This window comes from Conger conger, chromosome 8 (genome assembly GCF_963514075.1).
Source record: "Conger conger chromosome 8, fConCon1.1, whole genome shotgun sequence".
Taxonomy (NCBI): Eukaryota; Metazoa; Chordata; class Actinopteri; order Anguilliformes; family Congridae; genus Conger; species Conger conger.
The window spans coordinates 16,155,036-16,168,055 of record NC_083767.1 but is presented as its reverse complement, the minus strand read 5'-3'; the positions used below and the strand labels follow the sequence as shown (position 1 = coordinate 16,168,055).

The following is a 13,020-nucleotide window of genomic DNA, read 5'->3' as shown; positions in this document are numbered from 1 at the left end:
CTGGTGTCTGAGAGGAGTCTGCTGGGATATCTCAGGAACACACATTCAATGCAATTCTGTCCACAGCAGCATATCTGCAGGAGAAACAACACTTCGTCCTGGGCTTGAGTGTATTTTGCGTGACAGATTGTCTGTTCCTGTGTAGTTTTGAAAGGGTGTTTTCATATGGGCTACACTGCAGTAGGCATGCTTGCGCATACACACACACACACACACACACACACACACACACACACACACACACACACACACAGTTAATGTGGAGACTGCCAACCAGGTATGTGTGTGCTCTAATATATAATTTTTCTAGTCTAGTTTCTATCTAGTTTGTTTCTTTTACACCCCTGGAATTCTAAAAACCTGCATCACACACATCACATACCTTCCCCCTCTGAGTGTGTAGATATTATTACTGTAAAGCATGATATTATAACTGTGTTATTGTGCAGGTTATGTATCCAGAATAAAAAACATTTTCTGTAAAATCCCACTTTGTTGATTTGAGATAATACAAAATATGAATGCAATCTCCAATGCAATTAGCAAACACCTGTGTTAAAGCAGTTTGCACCACTTGAAGCATCACCAACCAAATATGCTACTTCATATTTTTCTGAACACGTAGTCTATTAGAAACCTATTTACCACAACTAATTAAAAATAAATTACATGTTTGGGAAATGGTTGCATTTGCTGCATACCGAATACCGTACAGGGTAATATAGAGGGGGTGGCAAATAGCAATGGTGAATGGGCTAAAATTATTATAGAAATAATGTGTATCCCGTTCAACAGGCTCGCATTGCTTTCACGTGCAATAATGCACGATTATATCAACCACTATATTCATGTACTGTAAAAACTGCGTTTGTACGGCAATTATACCTGCCCAGTTACAATTGTCAAAAGCAAACACATGAACAATAAAGACAGATGTAAATATTGTTTGCATTTGGTGTACGCTACCTAATGGGCGTAATTACAATGATAATAGAATTTAAACTAACATCCCCGCGGAGCACGCAGGACGGATGGAGGGAAGCGCAGAAGAATCCACCTCTTCAGAAGTCAGTTACGGCTAGATTTACACCTTTACATTTACACCTGCTCTTTATTCACCAGAGCCCTACATTAAATGCGATTTACTTTTCTAAACATTGCCACTCCTTAGTCATTTCAACAGCCGCATGAACACTTCTGCATTTGAAAACTACTCACGTAAGTACAAACAAACAGTCGAAAGGTTTAAAGGGGAAGCAAGAGGGAGTTATCCGCAGGGAGAGACAAGCAAATCTACGAACACCAACCTGGGTTTTTTTTTCTTTTTTTCTAGCGGCGTTCTCGGCGAGTCCAGGTAGAGGGGCAGCTTTGATTTCTTGCCGAGCCCCGATAGAGGTGCAGCTTTGCTCCGTGCCCAGGACTAGTCGCTGGGTCGTGACTGGAGTTTGGTTTGTTTCACTTGAGCCGCCTGGTCCTCTCCGGTCGTTGCGTTGTGTTCAAGCTCAAAGACACTCCCCCCTTTCTCGCGCCCTGGCTCCGCATCCTTCCTCTCATCCGTTTATCCGGAATGAACGGAATAAATGAGGGAAGACGCGACGGCAGCTGCTAACCTCTTGTAATCATGTGCCCAATCTCGTCCTACTGTATAAGGACCCGCCCAGAATAACATCCGCGCTGTAAGATTTTTTTATTCATTCTGTTGTTTTTAATTCGGTGGAGTTTCCTCATAAGTAAGAAAAGGGGATTTGCATTTTATTTAACTGCATTTGATAGTTTAAATCGTTCTAAAGTCGTTATATTTAATGTCTGAATAGCAGAGTGCAACTATTACTGCACTGGTAAAGAAAGTCGTTAAAGTGGTTTGAAGCATTGTGCAGTATCTACGGTCTATGCTTATACTTGAGTCCTTGCATAAATTATATGCTTTCGCCACCTGCTGGACAGCGTATATGATACGCTACTGGTGTTTATAAATACAGCGACTAACGTTTGAGTTTGAGTTTGAGCGAGCGTAAAATTGCGTTACAGAGCAAGAAATCATGAAACACTTACTCAAGATTTTTGGATACATTGGTTCAACGTCATGATAAGCCAATGCAAAAAAATACAAACACAAAATGTAATATTAAATAATTTAATAAGTCATATAACATTTTCTTTTACCAACTTTGCCTCAATTTAAGTTACATTACATGGGTTTTTTTTTTTTGGATAGAAAATGAATCCATCATAAGTCAATGAAGAGGCAGTCTTATAAATCTGGTGTTTAAGCAATTTTGTTTACCTTAGGACACAACATGACAAGATGAATTATACCATTATAAGCATGTTGTGTGATTATACAGATAATTTCATTACTCTGGCTAAGCCTTCTAATAAGGTAAATATTAACATTCAACCTGAAAAACTAGCGAACATTTGTACATCATTTACATATTGGCAATTAAAAGTTTGCAAAGTCACCAGTAGCATCCTGTCTCATTCTGAAACGCCTGCGTGCATTTCTATGTGTTTCTATATATCTGCATGTATATGTGTATGTGTGTGTGTCTGTGTGTATACAGTATGTGCTTGTGTGTGTGTGTGTGTGTGTGTGTGTGAGAATGTGCGTGCGCCTGTTGGCAGCCTGGTTGCTTCGAAGGGATAGGACATTTTAATGCACAAAGAATTATATTTTAAAAACAGAAGTAATTGTTTCTTTAAAAACCAACTAATCTGCAGGAATCAAACATGCCACACACACACACACACACACACACACACACACACACACACACACACACACACACACACACACAGGTAATGTGTTGATGGTGGAAATAAGGTGATAGATTAAGTTTTTTGTCTAAGTCCAAGGAGATAAACATCTATACAATACAAACAAAAGGAAAATATCACTGATTTCTCAAAAGCTTACAATATAAAATTCAAGTGCAATTAGCATTAAAAATAAACTACACCACATACATACATATGTTGTATTACTTACAGGCAGGTTGACAATGTATCTTGTTTAGAAGTGTTCTGTTATTTAAATGGGAAAGAAATTGTGTGGAATGGATTGTGCTTTTCAAAAACAAGTTATATTAATTTAGCATGTTCCAATGGTTTAACGCAAAACTAAAACACAAAAAAACAAGATATTTTAAAGCTTCTTGTGTACATCGGGGATCCAAGAAACAACACAACCGAATGCAGAAACATACATGTACACCTGCACTATCATTCCCTCACATGTCCATGAAATACCCACGCACACATACATGTACTAACATACCCACACAAACATGTTAACATGTAAGTAACATGCCCTCATACATATGTACGCATGTTAACATGCGCACACACACAGGAACATGTGTACAGTAACTGACATACTCATACACATGCACACGTGTTAACACAGGAACATGTATACTAATATACCATCACATACATGTACGTGCACTAATATACCCTCATACACATGTACTAACCTTCTCTCACATAAATGTACCTTCACATGCATTCAGACAGGCAGAGACACACAAACAAACAAACACACACACGTGCACGCACACACACACACGCACGCAGTCACACACATAAATGCACACACCAACACACAAACACACAGTCACGCACACACACACTCACACACAACACATTCATATACACACTCCTTGGCAAAAGCAGACACTACACACTGCAGTGGGCAGTGGGCAGGGCGGGAGGGGGCTGTGGGCCTCTGTGGGGGATTCTCTAAGATGGCGGACCTATTTGTACGGCCGTAGAAACCTGGACACTTTGTAGCGGAGGAGTCTGATGAAGGACCGGGGGAACATGGCCGTGTCTCTGGCTGTGTACTGGAAGTATTTCTGAGGGTCCGCCAGCACGTCAAACAGTGCCTTCACCAGCTTCTTATCCTGAAGAGGGATAACAGGAAGTTACATCACCGTTTCCTATCAGGCACTGACCTGATGCTCCCTGACAAAGACTTGTAAGTATTTAAAAACATTGGCCCCTGGTCTCATGTGAAGGATGTTCGCTAATACACACGCTGAGGAACTATGTATATTGGGAATACTGTTTACAACACACCTCAAGTAGATATTTTAAAATACTTATTTAATGTTTTTTTAATTTAATGTGTTATTTAATTTAATTTAATGTTTCTAATTATTTAGATGATGGACATATTTATAATATAATATTAAAATTTGTAATATTTCACTTATCAGTTACTGGTAAAATGTGACCACACTCTCGCAGATTTGTATTTAGAAAGAATTGAGGCGAGGAGTTTTACTGTCTGGTGCAGGTTTGACTGTTTTCACTCTCCAGTCTAGGCATTATCTAGAAACAGTGGACTAAAGAACAGACCCATGCTGGCTTACATGGTTCAGCCCTTTATTAAATAAACAGAAGAAAGAAAAATACCAACTTTTAATATTTCTTGGTGGTTCTCGGAGGCGTACAACCGTCCGTCTCGAACGATGTCTTCGACCAGCTGTTGATAGTCCTCTTCACAAAAACAGAATTTAAAACAGGATTACTGAACAGATCTGAACTCATAAAACAGGATTACTGAACAGATCTGAACTCACAAAACAGGATTACTGAACATATCTGAATTCCTAAAACACTGCACTATTCACATAATGCATATGCTACTGGTGTCCAATCTTGAATCAATCAGGAAATTAACTGAAATCCATTTAACTGCCTGAAAGATCTTCACAGAGCATATGGGTCTCACAGTTCCTGAACTGAAGTGTAATCAACTTCAACCCTCCTAACAGGGGTTCAGTTTGTGTGTGGAATGGGTGTGGTTTTGGGGTAAGAAGGGTGTGGTTTTGGGGTTTATGGTGTGGTTTTAGGGTGACCAGGGTGTGGTTTTAGGGTGACCAGGGTGTGGTTTAGGGGTGATCAGGGTGTGGTTTAGGGGTGAGAGATGTGTGGTTTTAGGGTGCTCCAGGGTGTGGTTTAGGAGCGATCAGGGTGTAGTTTTAGGGTGCTCCAGGGTGTGGTTTAGGGGTGAGAGAGGTGTGGTTTTAGGGTGACCATGGTGTGGTTTAGGGGTGAGAGAGGTGTGGTTTTAGGGTGCTCCAGGGTGTGGTTTAGGGGTGAGAGAGGTGTGGTTTTAGGGTGATCAGGGTGTGGTTTAGGGGTGGATTGTGGGTGCTCCAGGTGGAATGGCGGAACCGACCGTCATAGGTGACGTAGGGCACTTGGAAGCCCTTGGCGCTGTTGCCCTCGTTGGACTTGAACTGGACCCACAGCCTCCGGGAGCGGGAGGTGAAGGCTATGGGCCTCTCATACGTCTGACACGTCTCATAGGTGGTTATAGAGGTAGGCTGGGCTGCAGAGCCAGAGAGAGAGGGAGAGCGAGAGAGAGGAGGGAGGGAGGGAGAGAGAGAGAGAGAGAGAGAGAGTGAGAGAGAGGAGGGAGGGAGAGAGAGAGAGAGAGTGAGAGAGAGGAGGGAGGGGGAGAGAGAGAGAGAGAGAGCGAGAGAGAGGAGGGAGGGAGAAAGAGAGAGAGTGAGAGAGGAGGGAGGGAGAGCGAGAGGGAGAGAGAGAGGGAGGGAGGGAGAGAGGGAGAGGGGGGAGAGAGGGAGAGAGAGGGAGGGAGAGAGAGAGGGGGAGAGAGAGAGGAGAAGAGAAGGGGAGGGGGGAGAGAGGGAGGGGGGACGGTATGAGAGAGAGGGGAAAGTGAGATACAGAAAGAGAGAAACAAGAATTCGGTTCTGAATATTGTGAAAATAGAAAATAGTTTAGACCTTCAGTAAACTGCCCGTTTTCCTACATACATTAAGTATTTATGTTATTTTAAATACTTAATGCATGTAGGAAAACAGGCAGTTTATAGATCATTTTTGATCTGCCATCCCCGAACACCCCTAGCCGTGTTTTACAGTAGTTAAACTACATACATGTTTTTAATTGTGCTTTCGTGTTATCTGCTTGTAACAAACTGAAACAGATTTTTATTCTTAATTGCCATGGGGCGCTTTTGGGTTGAGAACACCATATAAAAATGTAACTTTGACTGAACAGAATTATTGCTAATCCTCATCATCATAATCTTCATCATCATCGTCGTCATCCTCACCAGTCTTCCTCATGACCAGCACGTCTCCACACTCGTCTTCGATTGGCAGGAAGATCTCCGGGACGACGATGAGGATGCGGCGTTTGGGCGGGGGGTTAATGCTCCACACGCAGTCCGCGTTAGAGGGGTAGTCTCCGGGGTAGTTGGGCGACTCGATATACCCCATGTATTCCCCCAAATGCCCCCCACACAGCTGGTCTGGAGAATAAGCCGAACCACACTCAGCACCCCAACACACATTGGTACGCCTTACAAATACTGCATATTACTGCATTGATACTCATCTTACTTTTACAGTGCGAGACGTCAGTAGCTCCGTCGAAGTCGGTGGTGGTGTTGCCGGGGCAGGTGATGCAGAAGTTCTGGCTGAAATCTGATTGGTAGGTGCCAGACGGGCAGCGGATGCAGCGGTGAGTATAAGCGTCATAGAGGTGACCAGGAGCACAGTGTACTGCAAGAGATAACACAAGTATACACACTCATACACTATACACTTACACACAATACACTTATGAATGTATCCATCATACAATTATACACACTTATAAATAATTATACACTGTACACTATACACACTGTATATACATCATACTTATACAGTATAAATAAATATATACACATATACTTTGCATGCTTATAGACACTTCTACACACTTCTATATAGTAAACACCAATACACTACACAATACTTACCGTATACTTACTTTACAAGACACTTATACACACATATATGTTATTCACGATAATACACTATTGATCCTCTGTACACACATATACACTGTAAGCACACACACACACCTTTAGCCTCGCAGTCCTTGAAGGACACCCCACCCTGGTATTTGGTCATGAGCCCACCCCCACAGGGGAAGCAGAGGACACGCCCTGGTTCGGGCTGGAAGGTTCCCAGGGGGCACGGCTGGCAGGGCTGGAACCCGTCTGAGGAGAACTGACCTGGCAGGCACTGACCTGGGATCAGCCGAGACACATTCACCCAACAGGAATTAATTAATACACATACATTTCAACCTATTTACCCAACTATGTGGAGACCTGTCAATCAAGAAACAGTAACAGTAACAGTAACAGTCAGGCGCAGTTCTTCCCTTGTCCACTAGGCGACACCAATCCCCTCATTAAGCAGAATGGCCAGTCCAGCTCTGCTGGTGAGATCAGTGCTGGATAGAGCTGTAATTTCACACTGCTGTGAGCAGCTGTAGGTTCCCCCTGTTCCACAGCAGGGCTCCCCGGCTGAGATAATGACTGTTTTATACGATGCGCACTGCGATTACTGGCTTATAGAGCGCACTGTGCCGGATCTCCAGGATTATCAGCTGTCTGTTCTGGACTTACATTACACCTCATTTCATCAGGCCACTGAGCTGGGGGTGCGTCTGAGCACGCTCTGTAAGGCCAGGTGTAATTACCTGGGGGATCGCTATCGACAGCGCAAACACACAGACTCCCATCCACACTGTCTGCATCAATCTTTCCTATTATTACACACATTTGTGCGTGCACACACATATATTGAAGCACACACACACACCATGTACACACACCTATTCAAGCATATACACACATACATGCATGCAAAAAGCACACACACATACGCACAAACACAAACACACATACATGCACGAGCATGAACACGCACACGCGCACACACGCACACGCACACAGGTGCAGTGGTATCAGAACACACACCTCCACACTGGGAGATGTTCTTGGCCCCAGGGAGGCCCTGGCTGTTGGAGTTGGGGCAAGGCTGGCAGGAGAGCTGGCCGGGCGTGTCCTGATAGGTCCCGGAAGGACACGGCACACACAGGTCCTCCTCTCCACTGTAGTAGCTTCCCACACTGCAACTGGCTGCCAGACAGACAGACCACCATAGACACTTCATTAGATCTCCTCTGGGCATGGTCTATACCCAGCACACTGTGGGTGTGGTCTGTACTCAGCACACTGTGGGTGTGGTCTGTACTCACCACACTGTGGGTGTGGTCTGTACCCAGCACACTGTGGGTGTGGTCTGTACCCAGAACACTGTGGGTGTGGTCTGTACCCAGCACACTGTGGGTGTGGTCTGTACCCAGCACACTGTGGCTGTGGTCTGTACTCAGCACACTGTGGGTGTGGTCTGTACTCAGCACACTGTGGGTGTGGTCTGTACTCAGCACACTGTGGCTGTGGTCAGTACTCAGCACACTGTGGCTGTGGTCTGTACTCACCACACTGCCCCTCCTGCAGGACCTGTCCAGTGCTGCAGAGCTCTTGGCTGGGGGGGACGTGGGCAGGGCTATAGGCGGGGCTCTGTGCCACCTCGTACTCGGTGTCAGAGAAGCGGATGTAGAACTGCTGCCTGTTTATGGACCTCCTGAGACTCCGTACGGCCGCCTGCAGCTTCTGCTTCATCCTCTCCCTCACACAGCTAATGTCACACGAGTCTGCAACACACACACATCACAGGAGTCTATAACACACACACAGCCCACCACAGCCCACATCACAGTCTGACACACACACACACACATACACAACAGTAATTGGTTTACAGGAAGGCAGACAGTCCATGTTATAGATGAATGTCTAATGTCTGTCAGTGTTGCTTAGGCTATGCAGACACCTCCAGTGCATCGCATGCATGTTACCCTGCAATGACCTTTTACCTCGGACCTGTAAGGACCCACCTGAGGCTTCCTCCTCCTCCATCTCCATCTCAAACTCTGCCGTGATGTGGGACACCTCCTTGGAGGGCGATTTCCGACCGCGCCGGCGCTTCTTCGATGACTCGCACCGCAGGTTAACGAAGGTCACCTGGCAGTCGTCCGTGCAGGCAAACGGCCCCCCTTCTAGTGAGAGAGGGAATGAGAAGGAAAACAGCCGTAAGACTTTGACTTTGTCATTTATAACCCTAGGCGGCACGGATGGTGCAGTGGGTAGCACTGCCACCTCACAGCAAGGAGGTCCTGGGTTCGAATCCCCGTCGGCCGGGGCCTCTCTGTGCGGAGTTTGCATGTTCTCCCCGTGTCTGCGTGGGTTTCCTCCGGGTACTCCGGTTTCCTCCCACAGTCCAAAGACATGCACGTTAGGCTGATTGGAGAGTCTAAATTGCCCGTAGGTATGAGTGTGTGAGTGAATGGTGTGTGTGCCCTGAGATAGACTGGCGACCTGTCCAGGGTGTATTCCTGCCTTTTGCCCAATGTATGCTGGGATAGGCTCCAGCCCCCCTGCGACCCTGATCAGGATAAGCGGGTTCAGGTAATGGATGGATGGATGGATTTATAACCCTGACTGGAACTGTGGCTGTCAGTGGAAACTTCACTCAAATCTTTGTGAAAGAAATCTGACAGATATTTTTGATGGTGCCTCAAAACAACCCCTTCTGAAAGTTTGCAGTAAAGGAACCCCTACGGTTCCTCCTTCAGTACACTCTCAGAAATAAAATGTCACAGCAGAGGTACATTCTTGTTCATCAAATAACAAATTTCCTGAATGTACCATGAAATTATTGTAATATTCTTTTTGGGTACGAATTAGTACTTTTTCCACAAGTAATAAAAGGTACAAATGAAGTACATATTTCTGGCTAGGGGTACAATTTTATGTACCTATATGGTACCGCCAAAGCATCAAGCATTTGTACCTTTTTAGGCACTTTTCATATATTTATTTCTGAGAGTGTACGTAGATATACTATGTAAAACAAATGTACATACCTTGGAGGTTTATAGGGGCATCGCTGTGGGTTTCCTTATTTCGGGGTCTCAGGTGACACTTGGCATCTTTGATCTTGAAGCGAGCTTTCTGTTTGATGGGTGTCGCTACGGACTCTGATGAAGGAGATGGATATTGTAAAGATCATTTTTTTGTTCCTTCTCCCATTTCCCTGCTAGTAAATGTCAGTCTTAATGGTTTCCTGTTCCTGTTTAGGAGACTGACACATGGATCCGAGGAAGTGCATTGTCAGCCATAGCTTCAGTTCTCTCTGCATGCCACCAGCTGAGTTCAGTTCAGTTCACTTAATTATCCCTTCTAGGAAAACTTGTCTGACAACAGGAAGTAAAAAATAACCACAGCAATGACTCAAAAGACACGCAGCATTAAGAGAAAATGGTGAATATATACAGCTGAACAGGCAGAACAGAGAAGCCCTCCATAGGTAGAGGTACAATCCCATGAACACCGGGCCTAGAGCAGTGTTCACATACAGAAACTACTCACTGATGGCCTTATGAACTCCCAGGGAAATCATTAGAGACAGAATGGGAAGACAGCACAACCATTGTGTAATGTCTCAGCGGTTAACCTCCATTACATCATAGCTTAACCACAGGAAAAGCGCGAGCAGCATCGTTTTCAAAGCTTGTCTTCTACTCGTGATTTAAGATGCCAGACTCACTCGGGATGTCTTTTTAAAAATGAATGGGTCTACAGGGCAACAGAGAGCTCTAACAGTTTGTATGAAAAATGGGACTGGGGTTTAAATCCGTGGGAGATGGAGAGAGCTGTGGGGATGGAGGGACAATGGAGAGACAAGGGAAAGATTGAGAGAAAGAATGATGAAACTGATATTTATGTTCGCTGGTTTAAAATGCATTGTGTATTTAGGGATTGGAACAAGACTGCGTCCAGTCTGTTCTAATGACAAATGGTTCTAATGCATGCTAACAGCTATACTATGTCTCCCATTATGCATTGCACCTGCACAGCTCAGCTGGGGATCAGTGGCGTTCCTCTTGTGGGTAGATTTCCCAGGCTGCACTGGGGTCCCACAGCTGAGGGAGTAGCCAGTAGTTTCAGAGTCTGAAAGACACACACACACATACACACACAGGGATGAGACAGACAGTTCAGTTCAAACTAACTAATAGCAAGTCCTCTGTCTCTCGAAGCCTGAGGGACTTTAAGCAATTTAAGTGGCGAACACAGCCGGCCAGATGACGTATAATTAGATATCAGAGGAACCGGTTCCTAACACTCAGCATGCACATGTACACTGCAATTACAGCCTTTTCCCAATAGAGGCCAGCAGAGTACAAATAAAGAGGTCCATTCCGGGTGAAACGTCATTAAGTAGTTCATTCATTACAACACAAACTGCAAGGTTAAGAGGTTTAAACCCACACTGGGGAGACAGACTGACCTGTGGTGAAGAGGGCGTTGGAGGGGCAGGACAGGGCACACACCTCGGACCCCCCTGTCCTGGCGCAGGTGAGCTGGGCTCCCGGGGGGGTCTTACTGCTGGGGGGGCACTTCACCATCTCTGAGGAAGTGCGAGACTCATGTTACCATGGCTACTGGGGACCCATGACCTACGACCGCCTCCTAGGCCTGAAAACCAGGTCAAGGTGACCTCACACCAGGGCAGACACACACACACACACACACACACACACACGCTTGCATTGAACCGGTAAAAATGATGGAGAGATGGGCCGCTTACCGATGCAGTCCTTCTTGTTCCAGCGCAAGCTGTGCCCAGGAGGGCACACACATGCATAGCTGCCCGCCGTGTTCACACAGCCGTGCTCACAGCTTCCGTTATTAACGCTGCACTCATCCACGTCTGAGACACAGAACACACAGCTTCTGTTATTAATGCTGCACTCATCCACGTCTGAGACACAGAACACACAGCTTCTGTTATTAACGCTGCATTCATCCACGTCTGAGACACAGAACACACAGCTTCTGTTATTAACGCTGCACTCATCCACGTCTGAGACACAGAACACACAGCTTCTGTTATTAATGCTGCACTCATCCACGTCTGAGACACAGAACACACAGCTTCTGTTATTAACGCTGCACTCATCCACGTCTGAGACACAGAACACACAGCTTCTGTTATTAACGCTGCACTCATCCACGTCTGAGACACAGAACACACAGCTTCTGTTATTAACGCTGCACTCATCCACGTCTGAGACACAGAACACACAGCTTCTGTTATTAACGCTGCACTCATCCACGTCTGAGACACAGAACACACAGCTTCTGTTATTAACGCTGCATTCATCCACGTCTGAGACACAGAACACACAGCTTCTGTTATTAACGCTGCACTCATCCACGTCTGAGACACAGAACACACAGCTTCCGTTTATATCGCTACACACACACCAGGATCACAATGCAGTCAGGCCGTGTGTAGTTATACGGTACCATTCAAATGTAGCACTGCACCCACAGTTCATTAGACCCCTGGGTTAGCTAAAGGGTTAGCTAAAGAGTTAGCCATCTGTGGGTGCAGCATGTTAAAGGGTTAGGTGCCTGGTCTCTCAGTTTACACACCTCCGCAGTGTGTCTTCCCGTAGAGTGTGTGGCCTCTGTCACACACGCACTCAAAGCTTCCGGGGTAGTTGATGCAGATGTGGTCACAGGTCCTTTCGAAAGAACACTCATCGATATCTGCCAAGAAAAACATTAATTTCAATTAAATATGGAACTTTTCTGGCAGAGAAACTGAGGGTGAAATTAAATGAGCTGAAGGGAAGAGGAACTGCTCAGAGTCCCAAGACTCCTAGGATCTGCTGAGTTTGAACAGGAAGCTCAGTAATTCCATCCTCCTCCAAGCTCAGCTGATGTGGGCTAAACATCCTGGTACAAAATGGCTGCCATGCCTCACCCGGGGGGGGCTACACATTGGTGGTGGGTTGAGATTCACCCCTTTACTCTAAAGTTCTTAGAAATCTCAAGGCCCTATATAAATGCTATCTCTTGTTCTGATAATTAATTAATTACTGCTGTCTGATTGACAGCTGTCACTCACCCTGGCAGCTCCTCTCGTCAGTCAGCAGCTTGTAGCCCTTCAGGCAGCTGCACACGAAGCTGCCCACCGTGTTCCTGCAGAAGTGATCACATCCACCGTTACTACGCTCACATTCATTTATATCTGCAGAGAGAGAGAAAGAGAGATCACATCCATT

General features: G+C 45.5%; 1 protein-coding gene across 2 annotated transcripts in view; it reads right to left on the bottom strand.

Annotated features, from left to right (window-relative positions):
• Nucleotides 1–2,752: 2,752 nt before the first annotated feature.
• Nucleotides 2,753–13,020, bottom strand: part of LOC133135040 (signal peptide, CUB and EGF-like domain-containing protein 1) — a 31,521-nt gene continuing 21,253 nt past the window's right edge. For both annotated transcript variants that reach the window (XM_061251790.1, XM_061251791.1), the window contains 15 exons: nt 12,864–12,986; nt 12,386–12,502; nt 11,535–11,657; nt 11,235–11,354; nt 10,793–10,894; nt 9,808–9,921; nt 8,779–8,940; nt 8,320–8,535; nt 7,796–7,957; nt 6,890–7,057; nt 6,381–6,542; nt 6,092–6,289; nt 5,189–5,341; nt 4,424–4,503; nt 2,753–3,905 (listed from right to left, as the gene is read on the bottom strand). In XM_061251790.1, coding sequence (XP_061107774.1) covers nt 3,756–3,905; nt 4,424–4,503; nt 5,189–5,341; nt 6,092–6,289; nt 6,381–6,542; nt 6,890–7,057; nt 7,796–7,957; nt 8,320–8,535; nt 8,779–8,940; nt 9,808–9,921; nt 10,793–10,894; nt 11,235–11,354; nt 11,535–11,657; nt 12,386–12,502; nt 12,864–12,986 — 2,150 coding nt within the window. In that variant the 3' untranslated portion in view covers nt 2,753–3,755. The remainder of the gene's footprint in view (nt 3,906–4,423; nt 4,504–5,188; nt 5,342–6,091; nt 6,290–6,380; nt 6,543–6,889; nt 7,058–7,795; nt 7,958–8,319; nt 8,536–8,778; nt 8,941–9,807; nt 9,922–10,792; nt 10,895–11,234; nt 11,355–11,534; nt 11,658–12,385; nt 12,503–12,863; nt 12,987–13,020) is intronic.